General features: G+C 33.3%; 2 protein-coding genes across 4 annotated transcripts in view; both read left to right on the top strand.

Annotated features, from left to right (window-relative positions):
- The first annotated feature begins 9,835 nt into the window (after positions 1 to 9,835).
- Positions 9,836 to 13,946, top strand: LOC126718973 (uncharacterized). Its single transcript, XM_050421409.1, has 9 exons — positions 9,836 to 10,131; positions 10,213 to 10,436; positions 10,679 to 10,793; positions 11,573 to 11,662; positions 11,823 to 11,996; positions 12,095 to 12,214; positions 12,925 to 13,035; positions 13,452 to 13,533; positions 13,634 to 13,946. Exons 1-9 carry the CDS (start codon positions 9,991 to 9,993, stop codon positions 13,690 to 13,692), a joined length of 1,116 nt encoding a protein of 371 aa, XP_050277366.1. The 5' UTR covers positions 9,836 to 9,990; the 3' UTR covers positions 13,693 to 13,946.
- A 7,165-nt stretch (positions 13,947 to 21,111) lies between these two features.
- Positions 21,112 to 23,312, top strand: part of LOC126718974 (protein KTI12 homolog) — a 2,880-nt gene continuing 679 nt past the window's right edge. The window contains exons 1-2 of one of the 3 annotated variants that reach the window (XM_050421410.1): positions 21,112 to 21,334; positions 22,812 to 23,312. The exon at positions 22,812 to 23,312 is cut by the window's right edge and continues 679 nt beyond it. In XM_050421410.1, coding sequence (XP_050277367.1) covers positions 22,857 to 23,312 — 456 coding nt within the window. In that variant the 5' untranslated portion in view covers positions 21,112 to 21,334; positions 22,812 to 22,856. The remainder of the gene's footprint in view (positions 21,335 to 22,811) is intronic. The other 2 variants (XM_050421411.1, XM_050421412.1) reach the window with 2 other exon arrangements.

Raw genomic sequence — 23,312 nt, forward strand, 5'->3', positions numbered from 1 at the left:
ATGATTTTTTTTTTTTTTTTTAAAAAAAAAACCTCTAAACAATTACCAAAAAAAGTTTATAGAGTTGTGTATTAAACACTGCTTAAAAAGAAAACTGTTAACAGAGGTTGAAAAGAAAAAAATTATATGCAACCGTGTAGTAATAATCAGTTAGTAAAACGTTAATTGTAAAAGTTAATAAATTAATAATAAAAGAAATTGAATTAGTTGGAGAATTCAAATTATAATCAAGTAAGGGTTTTTATTCAACTTAAAAATGATAGGAGAATGAGACACTAAAAATAATAGGGACTCGGCTTGTGTTCAGTGGCTAGTTTCACTGGACACACTAGAATACAAACACGTGTCTAAGACTAAATATGTGTCTATATCATAACATATCTAGTGGAACTGACCACGGGACACAAGTGTAACCCAATAAATAGTGTATTAATTAAGTTATTCAACAACCTCCCAATATTAATAACTGCTTTTAATGTCTTTACTATTATTATTATTATTATCTATACTACTCTCTCCGTCCCACTTTGTTTGTCCTCTATTCCATTTTGGGATGTCCTAAATATTGTCTAGTTTTTAAAAATAAAAGTCATTAATTTACTAATGTTCCTATTATACCCCTATTTTATTAATAATTCAATATTTTGATAAATTTATTTAAGGGTAATTTTGGAAACTTACACATTTTTAAAAGGTAAACAAAACAATAAATGATATTCTCTTAAAAAGTTTGACTTTTCAAACATGACAAACAAAGTGAGACGGGGGGAGTATTATTTAAGGGGTTTTCCCTGTTTAGATTTCTCATTTTTTTGGTTCAAAATGCCCCTACACCCCTATGTTTAAGTAGAGACAAAACTAAAGGACAATCTGATAAAAATACAATTCTAACTCCCACTAAAATATTGCCTAAAAAATAGGGTCACTCTCGTGTTGATTTTCAAATTGCTTTATCCACTTATAAATTAGATTCTCAAAATAAAAATTATATATATATATAAAATAAAAACACAAATTTTTGTTTTGCTAGACCACTAAAATATGAGGTTAGTTATATATTAAAAGGGTTCAGAAAGTTAGTTATATCTTCAGAAAATGTCAAAAATACCCCTAAGCTAATTAGATAATTTTTATTCTTAAAAAGTAAAAAATAGGATTAAAATTGTAATTCAACAAAATTATAAAAAAAAAAAAAAAAAAAAAAAAAAAAAAAAAAACTACTAGAGAAACTTTTTTCCTAAAAATTAACACGCTCTCTATTTAAATATATCTCATGTATGTTTGAAATTTTTTTCCTAAAAACTAGCACACACTAAACCCAGCAATTTATTCTATTTCAAATTCTAAATTTTAGTTTCTTAAAAATCTCTTTCTTTGTAATCTCACTAACAATACATAAATTTAAATTGAAAAATTACATTAAACTCAAAATAAAATAAAAAAAACCTCGTTGCACGTGCGAAACACGTGTAACGAGGCTAGTTATTATTATTATTATTATTTTAAGAATACCGTGATGCACTTATAAAATTTATGATCAAAACTTTGTGATTTTTTTTTTGCGGTTTTATGAAAACATATCGCAAACCGCACCACACTTGTACGGTTTTTGCATCTCCATTGCCACCAGTTGTGCAATGACCCCATTTTTCGATTAGTTTAAATTATGATGGAGTGATTTTTTGTACAACCTGTCTACTTATCATAATCTCGGAAAATTCAGGTGCCACTACTTTGTGCACAACTCACCCACGTGGCGAGTTATGGTTGGTGGAAGGGTGACCCACCATCATCCCTCTGCCAATCACAACTCACCACGTGGACGAGTTGTGCACAAAGTAGTGGCACTAAAATCACTCCATAATCTCTCCCGACCTTCATAGAATTTGGGGATTTGTGCACTGATACAATCCACTAAAGCATAATATATACCATGCAAGAAAGATACGTATAACTTCATTAAAAGTGAACTTCTTAACAAGGCAAGTCATCCACAATTTTTGAGATCATAGTTTTAACATGTCGGTTTGTAACTTTGTATGGCAATCCACCCTGAGGTTTAGACACAAGAAATAACCAACTTAAATTGGTCACAAGTTCAGTTTTTTTTTTTGGTTTCCCATAGTGTATCTTCAAAGTTTTCAACTTTTTTTTTGGGTTTTCCACAGTATATCTTATGTCACTTCATCTCAAAGTGACATATAAATAGATTAAATTTATATTGATTTCATCAGCTAAATCAACACTAGTTGTCCACAACAACCAATCAATCCTAGAAGAAAAACCTCTAACTCTACATGGCAAAAAGTAATTACAGAATGAATTAATACTTAAAAAGCCTCATAGCCCAATTCCAGGAAACAAATCTTTTTGTGCCTCAATTTTCAGCATCAAAGCTAAGAATGTACCTAAACAAATTATAGCTTTTTCGAGAAATAATCAATTGCATAATCAAATAAATATAATTTTAGTGACGTGGAACCTCACTAAGACACAAGGTTGAAACCCATTGGGATTAAGATATTTGATTTAGAATACAAAAAAGCTAAAGTTAGCTTATTTATAAAATAAAAAAAACTTAGACAAAAGGGCCATTTTTCTAAAGAACACAGAATCTTATCACTACACACTTTTGGAATGATGGTCATTTCACAAGTACAAATTCTTGTGGAGTGAAGAGGAGTAAGGGTCGGGATTCAAGTTTTCAGAGAAAGTTTCACACATATATACACTTAAATTAGACTAAATAATAGCTTATATCTCGTATATATCAATATTTGGAAATTCTTTTACTAGAATTTCAGGTTACTTTCCAATTCGTATATACCAGATGCTAGACGCAATCCCGCAGGGAGTCTCTGAAGCTATGAACACTCTACTTACATAAATAAATTATGAAAATTTAATGAGTTTAAAGCAAAAGAAAATTCTGTCTTATTTAAATTTTATATTGCAATATTGTGTATCAATTAAGTTCAAGGCAACTAGATATTAGTTATTACTTATAAATGTCCTGAGAATGAATCTGAGAATCTTAGAGAACAAGTGGCTAAATTCTGTTTTCTGAAGGTAGTTTAAACTTTGAAGCTATGCAACATATATACTGTCGGTGACGGGCTAGAAAGTTAAGATATCATGTCACTTTCTGCAAAATGTACAAGAAAGGTGTTGAATTACTCACAACTGGACAGTTCATATAGGCCCCTCCATTGCCTTTGATGTCTTCTAAGTTCTATCTTACTATATCTATAAAAGAATCAAAGTATATTAAATTAAATAAGTACATTAGTTCAGAAGCAATTTAGGAATTGCAATATTGCATTATACATACAAGACAAAATCAAATAATTTCTGGTCATGACATTGACTAATTTGTTTCTTTTCCATTATATAATTGTAAGTTGATTTATCAATTTATCCCATACTTCTTTGAATTGAATTAATTCTAATGTATTATATCTTGGGAATCAAGGAGAACTAAAAAGTATTAATCAATGTGGATGCTCATGCTACTGAAGTTTTCTTTTTTCTCTGCTACCAATAATTCTAACATACTAAACTCTAAAAAGTACTAACCCAGCCTCTGGTAGCTGATTGCAAATCCTTCACTAATACAAGGGAAACTAACAGAGCACACTACCAGATCCTCTTTTTTCTTATGTAAAACCTCCTTTTGGTGTAATGGAGGTTTTAATTTCTGATAACTCTTCTATAATCATTACTTGGCCAAATCCGGGTAGTACTATTAATGATTAATATGATCTAAGTTTAACCCAAAAAAAAAAAAATCAAATTATTACAGATTCTATTACAAAAGGCTTACAAACTAATATTACAATAAATGTGATTGATTTAATATCAATAATACATAATATATATTTCAAAACTATTTTTATGTTTCATGTTTAAAAGTTGATACATCAATTTTCAAAATTTATGTATCAAAATTTGTAATAAGTATAGTATCACCCTTTGTATTAAAAACTCACTTTGGTTTAGAACGGTCTCATCCTTTTTAAGTAACCAAAAAAAAAAAAAAAAAAAAAAAAAAAACCATACATCTTGTTGTGTGAAACTGTGAATTAGTAGCAAATAAGCTTTGATTCTATTACACTTGCAACTCTTTTTTTTTCTTTTTCTTTTTTTTTTTTCTTTTGTGTGTGTGTGGAGAAGAACAACTCTTTTTTCTTTTTTAATAAATTGGATTATGACTTTTGTGGAGATCAGAAACACAAAACAAACTTAAAAGGAGTATGAGTTTCTAATCAACACAACTAATTTCTAAAGATAAAGGGATGAAATTCCACAATGAGAAGACTAGATAGGTGATTGGAGATGAAAACAACAAAACTAAATTCTTTTATTGATAAAATCGGTTTCTAGAGCTATATATTGTCTCTCTTGCAACGTATAGGTTTCACAAGTGTGGGCCTCGCCAAATATCTAAGAGGGGCATTGCATAAACTCGTCTCACAAGATATTTTCTCTTTGTTCTAGTGTGAAATAATTATATTACCCATGACAGCCTTTGTGTTCGAATAGTTATTAGACCTGGACTAGACGTTAACCTGGTCTATAAGTCGGGTCACTGGTCGAATTGCAGGGGTCAAATAATTTTTTTTTTTTAATTTTATATATGTATGTATGTATAAAATTAAGTTTAAGAAATCATAACATGAATATGTAATTTAAAAAAAAGAGAGGCATGTATCTAAATTAAATTGCCATTACAATTCAAAATCAAGCTTTCACAAGCAACAACATTAGAAATTTTATAAAATTTACAAGCAATATAAATGAATTTCATAAAATTGCAATGAAGTCTTTGCCCCCTTTCTCCTCCCATAATATTTCATATATATACTATTAGGAATTTTTAAAAATGCTTTACCCTCCCATACGCAGAAAATAAACACAAATCAGGAAAAAAAATATTTTTGACCCTGCCGAAATAGTGGGAAAAACTAAAAAGGCAGGCTTACCTAACACCCAATAGTGGGAAAAAGGCAAGCTTACCTAATGCCCAATAAGTCAATAACGGAGTGCAGGAAAAAAAACACAAAACAGGGAAAAAGTTTCCTGACACAAGCGAAAATAAAGGAAGAATTTCCCTTTGGCACGATAACACACACAAAGAGTTTTGACTTATCTGCCGTTAAGCATAGCAAAATAATAATAATCATCACCCATTTTAGTGCCTTTCTTATCACATTTGAATTGATAGTCCTATATTTTACGCAATTTTATTTTTGTCCTCAATTTCTTGACATTCCAGTTTTAAATTGTGGGTTTATGTTATGAACACAAATTTTAATTACTTTGAAAAATAAATAGAAAGTTGAATTTCACCTATAGTTTAAAACACAATCAAGACAAAACAGTGAGATGTGTATATAACTTTGCAAGTAAATTGCTACACTTTTAATATTTTCAAATTTGTTTATTTCCACAATTTATTTTATAGTATTAACTTAAATGTCTAACTATAGTATATGTTTATATTAGTTTTTGTATGACACTTATAGTTGTTATATTGTTTATTTATTTATTTTTGTTAATATAGATTAATATTTTTTATGTTATTTTTTTTTTAATATTGACTTCTAATTTTGTCATCTTGAACTGAAATCCTAGCTTTGCCACTGGTTTTGACTGAGTCTTGTGCACATTTTATCCAATTGATCATTTGGAATGGTCTATGTGTCGGGTCACCGGATTACTGGTTCGACCGGTTGGGCCAAATTGGATTACACTTCAAAGTTTTTTCAAACACGTTTCATTTTCTTGAAAATCTTTTAAATGTTTTTATTTTTATTTTTTCTACAAGAGGAACGTGTTGGGTGAATTCCGCTAATTATTTTTTTGCTTTCTAATATTACCAATGCTAGCTCCAACCCAACCACTCTCTCTCTCTCTCTCGATGTTGTGATGAACTGCACTCCATATTCTCTCCACATCACAATAATTCTAATCACTACCCAGACAATTTTATATAGCAATCATTACGTGGAAGGCACCGGAGCTTATCTACTTGGATGAGCGCTTATGCATAGATCATATATTCATATACATTGCAGACAATCAATTCTTGTCATGTAATGTGGCCTTTTTCTTTGTCATATTAAGAGGGGAAGAGGGCAGACCAGACCATTGTTTAAAAACTAAAAATAGGATGCTTCAGTTGATGGGGAATATGTAGTTATGTACTCGCAAGCGAATTAAACAAACCAAATTGTTATCTTCTCTCTTTATTTCTTTATAATCTATTGGAAAATGTTGCTTTGAATTAGAGAAAGAATCAAAAGGGATAGGAACAATAACTATTAACTAGTATAAGAATAGATTCTACACATGAGATGGCAAACTACACTCACAAAGAAAGACAATGGCAACAATCCAATAGACTAGGTGAGATTTGTTGCTCTCATTGTTTCTGAAGATATAGAACCTTGATATTGTATCCATGACTATCATCCTTCGCTTAATCTGTTTTAATCTCATACAGTTTTGAAGCTCTAACTTCCTCTGATTTACAAAAAACAAAAAAAAAAAAACAAAAAACACTGTTGGAGCTGTTCCTGTTCTTTCCACAAATGGTGCATGTTACATCATCTTATTTTCTCAGCTCCTTTCAAAGTAGCAGATGCAGAAGATAATGGCTGAACATAATTAATCCTTTGTGACTATGTACAAGAATTTCTGCAGGAAACTGATTGTGGCCATGGGTAGCCAAACCTTAAGTTTCTTATCAACTTTATTTCTATAATGGGCTATAGGATCTTGCCTTGATAATATCATATATGCCTGATTAATGGAAGAGCTAAGCTGTGATCACCTTCCATTGAATGATAGAGATACAGAGTCCAAGTTATGAAGAGGCACTACTGAAGCAAGCCTTTGGGAAAAATTCAACTTAGGGAAAGACTTCTGGAAGCTCTCCAACAACTCTTAAAAAGTAAAATAAAATCGAATATCAAACATCATCATACCCCCAGTGGGTGTAGAACAACAAAACACTAATCATAAGTAAATAACAAAATTGGTTGTCTTCTATCATAATTGAAAGAACTTATATATTATCTCTTTCCTTTCCTTTCCTTTCCTTTCCTTTGTGGGACTCTAATTTTCATCATTTTAAATCCATTTTAAGTGAACATATTTGGAGTCAACTTTTTATTTACTCCGGTCCTTAACATTGTTAGAGATATATATTATTCATATTAGCCCAATGTAATAGGTCCAACCATAATTCTACTTTGTGTGCAAGTCAAGTCTCCTACTTGTACTAGAAGTCTATTAGTCTAGGGTTTAGTCACCTATATATACTAATGTTAGGGTTCATTGTAACATAAGAGGTTATTGTACTACACTCTCATATAATAAAGATGTAGCCCTTAAGGGATTCCTCCGTGGATGTAGGCCGTAAGGCTGAACCACGTAACTCTTGTGTTCTCAGTGTTCCTCCTCTATGCTTCCTCTTCCGCATCTACTCTAGCATACACAACATGATATAACACATCGCGTTGCTAATATTTAACATGGTATCAAAGCCAAACTCCGTTCTTGGCATCAAACAAACATCTCTAGCAAGCAAAGAAGATTCTCACGTGCACACCACCATCAAAAATCATATGCTTGTCGGCTGGATCTAGACTCCACGGCATCTCGCAGCCGCTATGGCTCTCACTGCTGTGTCCAGATCTTAAACCCAAGCAATCAGTGTCTCTCCCTATCAGATCTGTGCACATCAAGCCTTCGCCTGATGAAACCAACAAGACATACGTGCTCCACGGCATATCGCGACCAAAACCCAGAAACCCGACCTCCAACGGCAGCCGAACGCGCCACCACGCGCGACCAATGGCTCCTGGAACTCTCACACGCGCCGCCGAAGATTCTCGACTCCCAGCTCGGATCTCAGTCACACGCGCCGCCAAGCCGGCCTTGTCGTCCACCGATCCACTTGGCCTGAGAATCTGGTAATCATACGAGCTTTCACGTGCCTCCACGCGCCGTAGTAGCCTCTGGAAAATCTCCCACGTGCCGCCATAGATTCTTGACTTCTAGATCGTCTTCTTGGCGCACGCGCCGCCCTGTCGGCCTCCTCGTCCGCCGATCTACGAAACCTGAAATTACGGGCCTCAACCGAGATTACACGCGCCTCCACGCGCCTCATAAGTTTCCGGCATCTCCTCCACACGCCGGTGAACTTCACACGCTCCTGCCAGGCGCCGGCAAACTCCTGCTGATGTCATCTAGCGTCACCGAATGACGTCATTACTCCACGTCAGCAGCCATGCAAGCACCTCCACATCAGCCCTAGTCCACGTCAGCGACACGTCATCAGCCACGTCATCAGTGTCGTCTCGTCAGCACCACGTCACCTAGCTGACCGTTGACCCGGACCGACCCGACCCGGACCACCCGGATCTGACCCGTGAGCACTTTGACTGTTGACTTTGACTCTGGACCAGTTGACTTTGACTTTTTGCGTTGACCTTTGACCAAAAGTCAAAGGTTCCAAAAGGGCCTATCTTGCTCGGTTTTTCGCGTAGATTCTGATTTTGGGCTCCATTTCTGCATTTGAGACTCCGAAATTAGTCAATTGGCACATTCTTCATTGTGGTTTCTTCAAAGGCATTCTTCAAGGCATCTCCAAGTGATCTTCTCAAACTTATCCAACCTCAAGCCTTCATCGAGCTTCCGCCTTGAGTTTGAGGGAGGGTGTTAGAGATATATATTATTCATATTAGCCCAATGTAATAGGCCCAACCCTAATTCTACTTTGTGTGCAAGTCAAGTCTCCTACTTGTACTAGAAGTCTATTAGTCTAGGGTTTAGTCACCTATATATACTCATGTTAGGGTTCATTGTAACATAGGAGGTTATTGTACTACACTCTCATATAATAAAGATGTAGCCCTTAAGGGATTCCTCCGTGGATGTAGGCCGTAAGGCTGAACCACGTAACTCTTGTGTTCTCAGTGTTCCTCCTCTATGCTTCCTCTTCCGCATCTACTCTAGCATACACAACATGATATAACACATCGTGTTGCTAATATTTACCTGCACAAGTACAGGTACGGATATGGTACGACGACACAACAATTTTTGAAAAAGCTAGACGCCTAGACATGGGTATGATGGGAATATGTATATTAATTAATTACTAAATATATTTTTATTTATATTTGTATATATGGTTAAACATTTATTTTTCATATAATATTAAACATATATCAATTTAGGAGAAATAATGAATATTTTATTTTTATATATTATTAATAATTTTTTTTATCAAATTAAGAGTAATAATGGATGATAAAACAAATTCAATACTATTAAAGGATGTTTAGAAATTAAAATACAAATCAAGAATAAAGATATTTATTAATTTTCAAATGCAATATTATTATTTAAAGCATGAGTGTTCATTTTTATTTTGTGAAAGGGTATTCGATTTCTCTTGTTCTTATGTCCTGGATGTATCCAATATATATATTAAAATTTTTTAAAAAGGACACAACTGGAATATGCATGCAAAAGTGTTTGAGAATTGTCAAGTGTCTGGTGAGTATCTAACACAAATAGGGCACCTAAAATGAAATATATGTGCTTTTCTAATACTAAGGGATGGGTTTTGAGTTGAATGGGTACTTGGTGAGCTGGTCTGGGTATTTGGTTTTGTGTTTTGATTTCATCAAAATGACGTCGTTCCATGGGTACTGATTTGGCCAATTTTTTTTTATTTTTTTCTACTTTAGACGCTAGCGTGTCGCTTAATGGCCACAGAGGCGAGACACCAACACAGGATAGATTTTGCTAATGGAAAGAAAATGTAAATTTTAGGTTGTAAAATTCAAAGCAGTCCCAAAATTTTACTTTGCAATTTATCTAAAGGAAAAAAAAAAAAAAAAAAACCGCTATCTTTCAACTGTATCACAGCCGCAACAGACAGAGAGAGGCAGAGAGCAATCCCATTGGAAAAAAATGGAGGACGATGAAGAAGAGCCACCGCTCGCTATTCAAATCGACGAAGAAATCAAACACTCAACGCAGCGACCACCAAACGACGACGTTTCCGTCGGAGTAACCGTCATCACAGGCTACCTCGGCTCCGGCAAATCCACTGTAAAAACACCTTAACTATTTGATTTTTTTTATCTCTCTCTCTCTCTCTCTGATCTTCGTTGATTAATTTTGTGAAAAAAGCTGGTGAATCACATACTGAATTCACAACACGGGAAGAGAATAGCGGTGATATTGAACGAGTTCGGCGAAGAAATCGGCGTGGAAAGAGCCATGATCAACGAAGGCGATGGAAATGGCGGAGCCATCGTCGAAGAATGGGTTGAGCTAGCAAATGGCTGTGTTTGTTGCACTGTGAAGCACAGTTTGGTCCAAGCACTCGAGCAACTTGTGCAGAGGAAAGAAAGGTAACTTCAATTAAACTATATTTTTCAAAAAAATTAGCGATTATTCCAAAACCTTAAGCCTAAACTACTCTTATTAAGTGGGATCCAACACGGGTTTTGAATTAGGATCTCCTGTTTTAATACCATGAGAAATTATGATTATTTGAAAAGTTTAAGGTTTTAGGAAACAATGAATTTGATCTAACATTTAATTTGAATATATCAAATTTGAGTGATATGTGTGGTTTCTTTTGTTTGTGTAGACTTGATCATATATTATTGGAGACCACCGGGTTGGCGAACCCGGCTCCACTTGCTTCTATTCTTTGGTTGGATGATCAGCTTGAATCATCGGTCAAGCTCGACTCGATTATCACTGTAAGTTTTATTTATTTGATGTTTTGTTTCGTATTTTTTGGTTTATGTCAATGAAATGGGGTTGATTTATATTTGTTACTTGCACTACTAGTCATACTAGGAATATATTGCTTGCTCTACAAGTACATGGACTTACAATAAGCCTGGACTAAATCTTGTAAGCGTGTTGTAAAATTCAAATATAATAATTGGTACTGATATTTTTTATTCGGTTTTGGTTTATCTCAATGAAATGGATGGGTTTATTTAATGTTAGAGATACTTACATTACGAGTAGGACTAGGGTTGCTTTGCTGCACATGGACCTACAATAAGGTTGGATGGGATTTGAAATTTGAGTGTAAGATGTGATTTCAAATCCATAACATTATGAGTGTTATGTTGGAGCAAAATCCTGTAAGCATTAATACGTATTTTTTTGTTAAACCCCTTGATTTTAAGTGCTCAAGTCCAAATGCAACTTTTATTGTTTTACTGTATGATAATACTTCTGGTCATATATATATGTCAATTATTGTGACTTTTAGTTTTGGCAATTGAATGTGGGATTGTAAATCACATTGCAGTGTTGTTAGAGTACTGTTGGATACCGTTTCTTTCTTGCCAAATACTTATAACAGCATGGGGTGTGTTTGTGTCATTTATGTTATGTCATTTATGTACTCAATTTGTGTCTTGTGATGGTTTCCTTTCTCTCCAATTCTTATTGTCATGCTCAATTAAAAGATACCTCTCTTATTACTCAATATCTTTCTCTAAGAGATGTGTTGTTCTAATAGGTTGTTGATGCCAAAAACCTTCGGTTTCAGCTCAGTGAGCGCCAAAATTCATCTTCATTTCCTGAAGCATTTTTCCAGATAGCATTTGCGGTAATGATCATGTTATCACATTGTGAGGACAAATTTGACTAATAAATTTTTTTATTTATATATTTTTTGTTTTGTCTTTTTAAGTTGGAATTTTTTTTCTTGATATAATGCATATATTATGGCATGAGCACTTAAGAGATAAATTTTTTTGTTTGTGTAGGATATTGTAATTCTTAACAAGGTTGATTTGGTTTCTCCAGAGGGCTCTGGAGGTGTCCTAGAGGAACTGGAGAAGGAAATTCATAACATTAATTCCCTTGCCAGTATCATTCGTTCTGTTCGGTGTCAAGTTGACTTGCCCAAGATATTGAACTGTCGGGCCTATGAGGCTACAGTTAGTCATACATCTCTTTCTTTTTCATCTGCAAGTTTATCTTCTTAGTTGATACTGACTTTATTTAAGTGACATCACTGATTTTTTACCCTTTTCAGCATGCTGCTCATTTAGAAGAATTGTTGGAAGAGAGCCGTTCTCTATCTACCAAAGATCTTCATGATAGTGGTGTGAGAACCTTATGCATTTGTGAGCCACGGCAGGTTGATCTTGATAAGGTAGTCTTTTCTCTTTTGAAATAGCTATCATATTCATGTTCTGGAAAATTGTTACAATGTTTTATTGGTGAACTTGTTGGCACTTCATTACTTCTTTTGACAACAGTTTACAATTCATTACAAGTATTACAACCCAATTAGTTGGCAAAAAGTAATCTTCCAATGGAAACTTGATTAGTGGGTGCTTACTGTGTTTTGTGTTGTGTTTGGCTCAATGTCTGTATAAACTAGGGCTGCTTTAGGTAGAGAACCAATATATAAGTGTATCCTACTAAAAAGGCTTAAAATTTTATTATGTTAAGTTATGGTTCTCTATTTAAAAAGTAAGGTTCTAGATTATTTGGATGGGTGAAAGAAGACTTGTTTCAGTGACCAAAAATATTTGGGACACAATATTGTAAGAATATGGTTGCTAGATTCTGGTTGGTCAAATGGATAAATCTATTAATTTACTTATAAATCTCAATGCTTACAGTTACACTTTAGGATCTGCAGAAAATGTCACAAATAACAGCTGACATTTTCTGTTCTCTGTCACAAAAAAATTGATATCTTGACCACACTAGTGAAAGCTCATGTATCTTAACTATGTTATTTTTCACTGGGGATGCTTGTCTTCTTTACTTATTTTACATCAACTTGAATCAGCACTGACTTGTTTATGTTGCTATATGTGTATGACATCATACCTGATTGTCTGTTGTTTATAGGTTCGTTTATGGCTTGAGGAGATTCTTTGGGATAAAAAATATGGTATGGATGTGTATCGCTGCAAAGGAGTTCTAAGTGTTCAAAATTCTGATCAGTTACATACTTTACAGGTAGTGTTTCATATCAAATGCCCTCTAAGTACTCTTCATTGGAAGTGAACTAGTGCTGCATTAGACCCACATCACCCTGGGGTTCTAGTCACCAGGGGTGCTTATTTAAAAAGAAAATTATATTAATTGATGGATAAATGGTTTGTATATTTGAATTAAAATCCACATAAGGGTTTCATTTTTCTAGGGTGCATATGAAATGACCAATATGCACAGGACCATGCTAAGGCTTTCTGTATGTGTGTCATATAGGGTTTTAGGCTTACTAGGCACTGCAGTGCAGCCCTTAATATTGAAATTTTCCCGTCATTTTCTTTACATATTTGTTCTTATGAATTTACTGCTTGAATTAGTTTGTTTTTGGAGGATCTAATTTTGTTCTGTTCTGTCATTTAAAAACCTTATGTTCCTGGCAGGCTGTGAAGGAGATATATGAGATTGTTCCAGCTCGCAAATGGAAAGGGGAAGAAAATCAGATGAACAAGATAGTTTTTATAGGTATTATCTAACATACAACATCATTTTCAAGTGAAGTTCTTTATGGATACTGGTCAAGGCTCCTATTTTAGTCTTTTTACCTGTTCGTTTTATATTGCAGGTCATAATCTGAATGAGGATGTTCTTAATGATTCCTTCAGAACTTGTACAACTTCTTAATTTCTAATACTAGCAGTTAATTGTCATTACATCTCAATGTTAGAAAGTTAAGCTGTAAATCATGATCTGGATAGAATAGGATATCAGTCCTAGAATCTTCACTGGTTCTAGAAATTTCTTTATTCCTTGAAGTCCTACATCAAGCATTATCAGCAAGAAATTTGGATGATCCAACTTGTTTCTAATATTTGTATTCTGTTTTTTCTCCCATGTTAAATTTTGGTTACAAATTGCATGAGAATTGGTTACTTTAACTTTTTGTGGTGTGAATTAAGTAAATGATCTTTATACATATTAGTACTCTGGTTGGGACAGTCATTGGGGGCTGTAGTTTCTTCACCTACTCTATGTTCTATTGATGTTGCATGAGGTTGGATGCTAATATAGCTTAAAGGAAAGGGAAACAAGGCTGCATTAGTTACGTATCTTTATTTGTAATTTTTAAGTTTATGGAGGAATATCAATAAACAACCAATATATAGTCCAAGAAAACTAAAAAGAATAATTAGTCTAATTTTGGTCATTACTGTCCTATATATGCAGCTGATGTTCCGTTAGTTGCTTGTTTTCCTATAGTTGTTTTATATACGTATACTACAAAAAATGCGAGCTAGGTAGATAAGGGGGTGGAAAAGATGAAGTTCGAACCATAGACATGGTACATCACAAAAGATGCCATTTTCAATGTGCTGACTGCTAACTCTTGATTCCCCGGTCGTTATTGTTTAAACTTGATATTTTGTCTGAACAAGATAATTGGTCTATCACAACCATTATTGTATTGTAATGTGCAACCATTAATTCCACCAAAATGTTTTCGTCTTGGAAAAATTCTCATAATAACAGTAAAATTGGCTGAACTAGACAAAATGACTAATTGAATTGAAATGTTAAATATTATAGATATAACATTTTCACAACAGTTGAGTAAATAGATTTTCATTGGTTCTCATTTGAAATCACCACTAACATCACTTTATCATCTATTATTCAAGGCTAGTTACCTCAATCCTTGTAAAATGTTTGGAGAAAATTCTTGTGACAATAATGAAATGTCAAAGTTAGAGAGTAGTATTTATAAGGCTTTTGTTAATGAGTGCAACTGCACATCCATTAAAGAGGGATTTCATGGGTTCCATTGTATTGGGAAAGCAACAATAACAAATAAACAAAAATACTTCTTTCACTAATTAATGTTCTATTGTAACAAAAAAAAATTGATCGATTGTGATAAAATACTTAACCTTGATTATTATCTTTGGACAGTCGTTAATCGGATTCTATTTATAATTTGATTTTTTTCTCTCTCTCTCTTAGCCCAACTTATCTTCAATCTTAATGGGTAAATCCACTGCTTACGTAGTTGTAAGGACTCAAATTTCAAACAGCCCAAGCTCACTTAGAACAATGAGGTTTGCACAGTTCAACTAGGCCCAAATCAATATATTTGTAAGAAAGTGGATCAAACAAAAGGAGAGGGCTTAGCCCATGGACGAAGCCAGGACTTGGAATTTGGAGGGATGACTCTGCTACTGGCTGCGTGTAGCACTTTGGCTTTTGGCTATGTTGCTTAACTACTAAGGGGTTTTATTTATTTATTTTTGTGTGTTTTTTATGTGTGCCTTGCTTCTAGGTAAGAACAAAATTATTTCATTTAAAAAATTTTAAAGGATTGGGCTGTTTGTTTTGGGTAAAATTGGTTGATTAAACTTAATTGTTTTTCGCTTTACTATTGGTAATTTTTTTGTTGGGCTAATTTTTTTGGGCTTGTATATTTTGTTTTAGATTTTAGATCAAGTTTATTTTTTATTTTTTATTATTATTATTATTATTATTATTATTATTATTGCCTTTAAAATGAGGAAAATGCTAAAGTTACAAACTTTTTTTTTTATAAATTACTAATATGGTAAGTGGTTATTGGTAAGTTAAAAAGTGATGTAAGCAGTGGGCCTAGATGCGAATGAATAAGAATTTACTAACTCAATAGTTTGTAAAAATGTTGTTGAAAATTTTGTGGATATAGCATTACTCATAAAAGAATCAATGATATTGCTAAGGGGGGAAAAGTGTAATTTTATATAACAAAATTCCTAAAATTATTACTTATATAATACTAGTATTTTAAAAAGAAAAAAATATTTAAGGGGGGCCATTGCCCCTCTTGGTCTAACTATGCCTTCGTCCTTGGCTTTGCCTGAGGACAAAAACAGGAAAAAAAAACTAAAGATCATGGATTAATATATGTAGTAGGCTTCTTACAAGCTTGCCTAATAAGGCAAATAATACTTAAAATGAAATACTATTCACGCTATTCTCTCAATGTTCTTATTCTAACTCTTATCTTTCTGAGAATTGTGCTTGGATCCCCTTTTCTGGCCATTTCCTTTCCCTTATGTACTCCCTTTTTCTTCACATCCTAAACCCCCATCGTTACCTAACCAAATTCTCATCATGACACCTGTCCCCATAAACATCTGCTGAATATGGTAGAAGAAGTTGCTTAACTATGAATTACACTGTTCAGGTCATTTACTCCTCAATGCAGCTAATAAAACTATTGCTCACCATTTAATGCGGAGACAACATGCTACTTCTCATTGGAAACTTTCCCTACCCTCCGTGATGATTCTTTCTCCTCAGCCTATCCTTCCCACCAGGAGCTCCCAAGAGATTTTTATCTCTTCTCCTCCTCTCCTCGGGTGAATTCCCTCTTCGGGCATGTGATGCCTCAATAACAAAACTAACAGCTAAGCATTCCCTTCCTCGGTCCTCGAGCCCCCACACGCAGTAGTGATATCCGTTATTTTTTTTTTTTAACTTTTTATAATCTAAATTCTAAAAAAAAAAAATCTAAACCCTACAACTAAACTCACAGCCGCCTCCACTCTTTCTCACCTTCTCTATTTCCTCCTTTTTTTTCTCTTCATTTTCCTCACAAAATTTTCTTTTCCTCCAAACACTGCTTAACCTCTCAGAATGTACTAGCAACAAACGAGACAAATCGAGCTCCAAGTCTCGGCCTTTTAGACCTTCTTCTTCTTCTATTTCTATATGGTTGTTGTGCTGTTGTCCAACCCAAAAATCTAGCCCATCTTATTCCACCTTTGGGCCGAACCGAACTAATAAGCCCATCAATCACCGGTTTGCCCAACCCAACCTAACCCTCTAAACCGTCTAGACCAAAACTTAATCCAACACAATATCAAAACCGAACATCATAAAACGTTGCGTTCCGACTGTTGAACTCTGAGATTTCACTTTCTTCGCCAAGCTAACCCCTCTCTCATTCTCGTCTCAACGATTAAGGTAACCTTGCAATCTTATAATCTTTTTCGATTAAGGTTTTACTTTTAGCTCAAAATTTAACCAATCAGATTGTACTAATTCCTAGGATTCAGGAATGTTAATATATATAATTTTTTTTTCCTTGCAGTTACAATTCAATTATTATCATTTGATGGTTCTAAGAGAGAATGGAATTTAGCAAATTTTTACTCAATTCTACTGTATGAACTCATCAGGGGCGGCCCTAGACATTTTGGGACCTAAGGCGAGAACTAAAAATGTATGTGTATGTGTGTTTATGTATGTATATGTGTATGAGTATGTGTGTTTATGTGTGTATATGTGTATGTTTATGTTTATGTGTATGTGCATGTGTGTTTATGTTTATATTCATTTATGTTTATGTATGTGTATATGTTTATGTATGTGTATGTGTATGAGTGTGCATGTGTATGTGTATGTTTATGTGTGTGCATGTGTATGTTTATGTTTATGTGTATGTGCATGTGTGTTTATGTTTATGTTCATTTATGTTTATGCATGTTTATGTATGTGTGTATGTTTATGTATGTTTATATTTATAAATATAAATATAAGCATAAACACACATACACATAAACATACATAAATACAAACACAAACAAACATACACAAAAACAAACAAACATAAACACACATACACATAAACACGCATAAACAAATATAAACAAAAACAAACAAACAAAAACACACATACAAACTGAGAAAAATTAAACCCTCATATAGACTGGAAAAAAATTGCAAACTAACACCAATCCTCAAACAATTTCTTTAGTTACTTTGGTGTGCTAAATCGAGCCTTTATGTGTGTTTATGTTTATATTTAAGTTTAAGTGTGTGTATATTTACGTTTATGTGAGTTTATATGTGCTTATGTGTGTTTATGTTTACGTGTTTATGTTTATGTGTGTTTATACGCAGTAGTGATATCCGTTATTTTTTAAAAAACTTTTTATAATCTAAATTCTAAAAGAAAAAAGAAAATCTAGACCCTACAACTAAACTCACAACCGCCTCCACTCTTTCTCACCTTCTCTATTTCTTCATTTTTTCCTTCATTTTCCTCACAAAGTTTTCTTTTCCTCCAAACACTACTTAACCTCTCAGATTGTACCAGCAACAAACGAGACAAATTGAGCTCCAAGTCTGGGCCTTGTAGACCTTCTTCTTCTTCTATTTCTCTATGGTTGTTGTGCTATTGTCCAACCCAAAAATCCAGCCCATCTTATTTCACCTTCAAATCGAATCAAACTGATAAGCCCATCAATCACCGATTCGCCCGACCCAACCTAACCCTCTAAACCGTCCAGACCAAAACTCAATCCAACGCAATATCAAAACCGAACATCATAAAACATTGCGTTCCGACTGTTGAACTCTAAGATTTCACTCTCTTCGCCGAGCTAATCCCTATCTCATTCTTGTCTCAACGATTAAGGTAACCTTGCAATCTTATAATCTTTTTCGATTAAAGTTTTACTTTTAGCTCAAAATTTAACCAATCAGATTGTACTAATTCCTAGGATTTAGGAATGTTAATATATAATGTTAATATATATATATATATATATATTTTTTTTCCTTGCAATTACAATTCAGGTATTATTATTTAATGGTTCTAAGAGAGAATGGAATTTGGCAAATTTTTACTCTAAACATACATGAACACAAACACAAACACAAACAAACATATACAAAAACAAACAAATATAAACACATATACACATAAACACGCATAAACAAACATAAACAAAAACAAATAAATATAAACACATATACACATAAACATAAACATATATAGACATAAACACACATACATACTAAGAAAAATTAAACCCTCATATAGACTGGAAAAAATTGCAAACTAACACCAATCCTCAAACAATTTTGTTAGTTACTTTGGTGTGCTAAATCGAGTTTTTATGTGTGTTTATGTTTATATTTAAGTTTGTGTGTGTGTATGTTTACATTTATGTGAGTTTATACGTGTTTATGTGTATGTGTGTTTATGTTTATATATATATATATATATATGTATGTATATTTATGTGTATATGTATGTATATTTATGTGTATTTGGTATGTGTGTATGTGTATGTGTATATGTTTATGGGTGCTTATATTTATGTATGTGTATGTGTTTATGCGTGCTTATGTATGTGTATGTGTATGTGTTTATGCATGCTTATATTTATGTATGTTTATGTGTATGTGTATGTGTTTATGCTTGCTTATGTATGTGTATGTGTATGTGTATTTTTATGTGTATGTGTATGTGTATGTGTAGGTCTCTTTGTTTTTTTTTTCAGATTCAGGTGAAATACCCTAATACAATTATAATTAACGGCTGAGATTAAAGTTGAAAAAAATACTTTCAATCTCAACCATTAAATAAAATATATTAAAGGAGAGTTAAAAAGTTAAAAAAAATGAGTAAAAAATGTAAAAAAATACTTACGACAGTGCACCTGATCTCAGTCCATCTTTCTTCTCTCACCATTTTTCTTTTCTTCTTTTTTACGCGGTACTTTATTATTCTTCCTTTTAATTCTCTTTATACGTCGTCTAGGCTAACAGGAAAAGAGCGAGCGAAAGCCACGTCAAGAAAGGAAATAGAAGATTGTGCTGCCGAGCTAAAGACTATGAAAATCTCTTCCTCTCAACTCAAACGATCCTCTTAGGTGAAATTGTGGCTCACAAGGCTTCACCAGATTATGGTGTGTGATTTTTGGTTATTTATTTATTTATTTATTTGAGATTATGAAGCAAATAATTTTTATATTTTGCTTATCCTTTCTATTTTCTAAAAACACTTTTCTAAGAAATACCATTTTTTTTTCTTTGCTTTCAGTCTATTATTCTTTCTTGTGGTATGTGTTTGATTAATTTGGATTTAAAATTAGTTCAACAAGATGATTCTTCTTCTAAAATATAATAACAAAACTAATATATGTTTTTTTAACGGTGGGTTCACTTTCAGTGTTTTTATTTTGTGATTTTGGTTGTTTTGTGGGTTTTGTGCTTTGATTTCGGTGGGTGTGATTTGATTTGTGATTTGTTGGGCTTCTAGGTTTTTGTTGCGATTTGATTTTGGCTGGGTTTTGGCCGTGGTGGTGGTCGTGATTTGATTTTGGCTGGGTTTCGGTAGTGGTGCGTGGTTGGAGGTGATGAGCTTGAAAAGCTCCGACCATGGAGGTTTAGAAGGAGAGCTTGGTGGTCAGCCATGGAGTACGGTGTGACGTGGGTTGAGGTAGAGAGAGGATGAGGGGGAAACAGGGGCAGCCCTAGACATTTTGGGGCCTAAGGCGAGAACTAAAAATGGGGCCTTTTTTATACTTGTATATTAATTAAATTAATGTTCATTTAATATTTTTATATTATATTTTTCATTATTATTTTCATTTTCTTCTAAATTATTTTGAAGTTCATTATCAAGATTTGTTGTATTGCAAAATTGAACATCATTTTCTTCTAAATTATTTTGGTGAATTTCTTGCTCATTTGTGATATTTTCATCTAAATTTTGTGTTATATTTTGTTTATTACTAATAACAAATTTATCCATTGATCCTTTTTGAAACTCAATTAATTTTTATTTTTTTTAAGTTTTTCATATCTAGATGCATATTTTCTAGTAGACATTTCTAATCAAATAATATATTTATAAAGACTAAAATAAAAAATAACTTTCAAGTGTAGAGCAAATGAGAAATAAAACCTGATATATATAAAAAAATATTTTTGTAGTTTCACTGAACAATAACAAGTTTTTAGCAATCTCAACCTACATAAATTAAAAAAAAATTATGCACAAACATAACAAAAATTTAAGCATAGCCATAACACTAACACAAGACTTATTAATAAGGCCCACCTACCCAAAAAAAAAAAAAACTTGAAGGCCCAAACTGAACGCCTAGTCCAGGGAGGGTCCAGGCAGCCATAATGATAACTGATAAGTGATAAACAAAGTTCCGAAAGCAGCCAGGGACAGGGAGGGCCCAAATAAACAAAGTTATCTTTTTTTTTTTTTTTTTTTTTTTTTTTTTTTTTTTTGAGAATCTATAAACAAAGTTATCTTAAGTACTTAACAAATAAAATGTAGTGCCCTGTGCCCAAATATTTATAATTTTATACCTGATTCCTGAACCTCAGAACCTGATACGGTGAGGTGAGGTGAGCAGTTGAGACTTGAGAGAGGCGAGAGCAGAGAATCAGAGAGAGGCTGAGGCTTGAGCCTTGAGCTGTTGTCTGTTGAGCGAACAGTGGAGACTGGAGACTAGAGAGAGGCGGAGAGCAGAGACTAGAGAGAAAGGTAAATTTTTTAGGGTTTTGATTTGTCATTGTTTTGTGGTTAATCTCTTAGACCGGATTTGTACTTTATCTGGTCAATGATTTTGTTTAGAACCAATGTTTAATAGGATTTACCAAAATTTTTGTTTTTTTGGTTAAAAGGATGTGCCAGATTATTTTTGTAATTCATTTCAAACTAAATTTTCTACTACCCGGTTGGTTCTTTTCTAAAATTTTGGGGGCCTTAGGCAATTGCCTAACTCGCCGGGCCGGCCCTGCAAACTCATACCTTACAATAACACTTTGTATAAACGGTTGGAAAACTGTGTTTCGAGTTTAAAATGAGCGTTTATAAAAAAAAGTTACGAGGAGTTGTAGTTGAAAAATAGAGTTTTGGGTTTTTAAAAACGCTCTTTTAATCTCTCTGAAACGCCTAACCAAACGGACCCCTAAGTGAAGTGTATCAAATAAAATCGATAATGGGCACCACGGTGTAACTATTTTGTTAGCGTTTCGTTGTTTTCTTATTGGATTTGTTGCACAAAGCTCCACCTTTAAAAATTAGACAGTATATGTTCTCATTCGGTCAAATTTCGTGTATTAATAGGATATTACTTCTTATTCGATATATAAACTTATGTTTTACGTATAGTTTCTTTAAAAAAAAATTGAAATTTAAACGTTTTACACATGAGATGATCGTCTTGAAGTTTTGCATGAATGGAAGGTATTAGAAGAATATGTAATTTGATGGTAGATAGATTTGTCATATTATGCATCTGATGTAAATTTATTGACTGGTGTAGCTTTGATAAAAGCATTTCCAGGTTTAATTTGAATTTATCTCATATATTATGTATTGAGTTCTTTTCTCTATGGTGTTTATGTAGTATTTGCACTTAAAATCTTAGGAAATTTTATCCATATTCTTTCAAAATCTCTAATGCTCTGCTTATAAGAGTTGTTATATATATATATAGCACAGTCAGTGGTGTACTTGCCTCAATAAACATATCCACAGAATGATTTGAAGTTTTCTAATACCACAAGTTAGGATTACATTGTCAAGATTTCAGAATATTCTTGCACTAGTGTAATATGTTTAAAGAATATTTAGTTGCAGAACTTCCTTTCTACCTCTTGGCCCTGCAAATATGGCTCAACAATATTGGATGTATTGATTTCTTTTATTCGATGTCCCAAAATGAGTGTCTGCTTTCAAAAAATAAAAGCATTTAGACCATTAAAAAAAAAACCATCTTTATTTCATCTTCTCATGTTACCCTTCACTAATTCAAAAAACCAATGAAGACGCACTTTACAAGTTGTGCCACCTTTGTGAATTTTGGTAAACTTGTACATCTTTTCTTCTTCATTAAATGTTGTGCCATTTCAAATTACACACTCAAATTAGGATGAAGCAGATGAAATTGGCATTTTAGAAAACTAATTATAGTCGAGTGATCTTTATTGATGTGTGTTCATTGGTTTTTATGTAGTAAAGTATTTTTAGAAGAAGTGTAAACAGCCACTTTTTTTGTCCAATGGCATTGGTGGTAATCTGTGGGCAACCATGCAGTGGGAAGTCCACAGCTGCCCTCTTCCTAGCTGAAGCTCTCAAAGAGTCAGAATCAAAGCAAACAGTCAGGATCATTGATGAAAGTTCCTTTCATCTTGATCGCAATCAGAGTTATGCCAATATGACTGCAGAGAAGAATTTAAGAGGGGTGCTTAGGTCTGAAGTTGATAGATCAGTGTCAAAAGATAATATAATAATAGTAGATTCTTTGAATAGTATAAAGGGTTACAGGTATGAGTTGTGGTGTTTGGCTCGTGGTGCAGGAATAAGATACTGTGTTCTCTATTGTGATGCGGAAGAAACCCATTGCAGAAAATGGAATGAAGAACGAAGGGAGAAAGGAGAAGCTGCATATGATGCTGAAATTTTTGAAGATTTGGTAAGAAGGTTTGAGAGACCGGATAGAAGAAATAGATGGGAT

The sequence above is a fragment of the Quercus robur genome, chromosome 3 (assembly GCF_932294415.1).
Source record: "Quercus robur chromosome 3, dhQueRobu3.1, whole genome shotgun sequence".
NCBI classification, from domain to species: domain Eukaryota; kingdom Viridiplantae; phylum Streptophyta; class Magnoliopsida; order Fagales; family Fagaceae; genus Quercus; species Quercus robur.

Bases quoted from the DNA above. Each gene is read 5' to 3' on its own strand.
- LOC126718973 (XM_050421409.1), top strand. From the start codon at position 9,991: ATGGAGGACGATGAAGAAGAGCCACCGCTCGCTATTCAAATCGACGAA. The intron at 10,437-10,678 runs GTAACTTCAATT...TTGTTTGTGTAG, and splicing joins CTTGTGCAGAGGAAAGAAAG to ACTTGATCATATATTATTGG. The intron at 11,997-12,094 runs GTTAGTCATACA...TACCCTTTTCAG, and splicing joins GTCGGGCCTATGAGGCTACA to CATGCTGCTCATTTAGAAGA.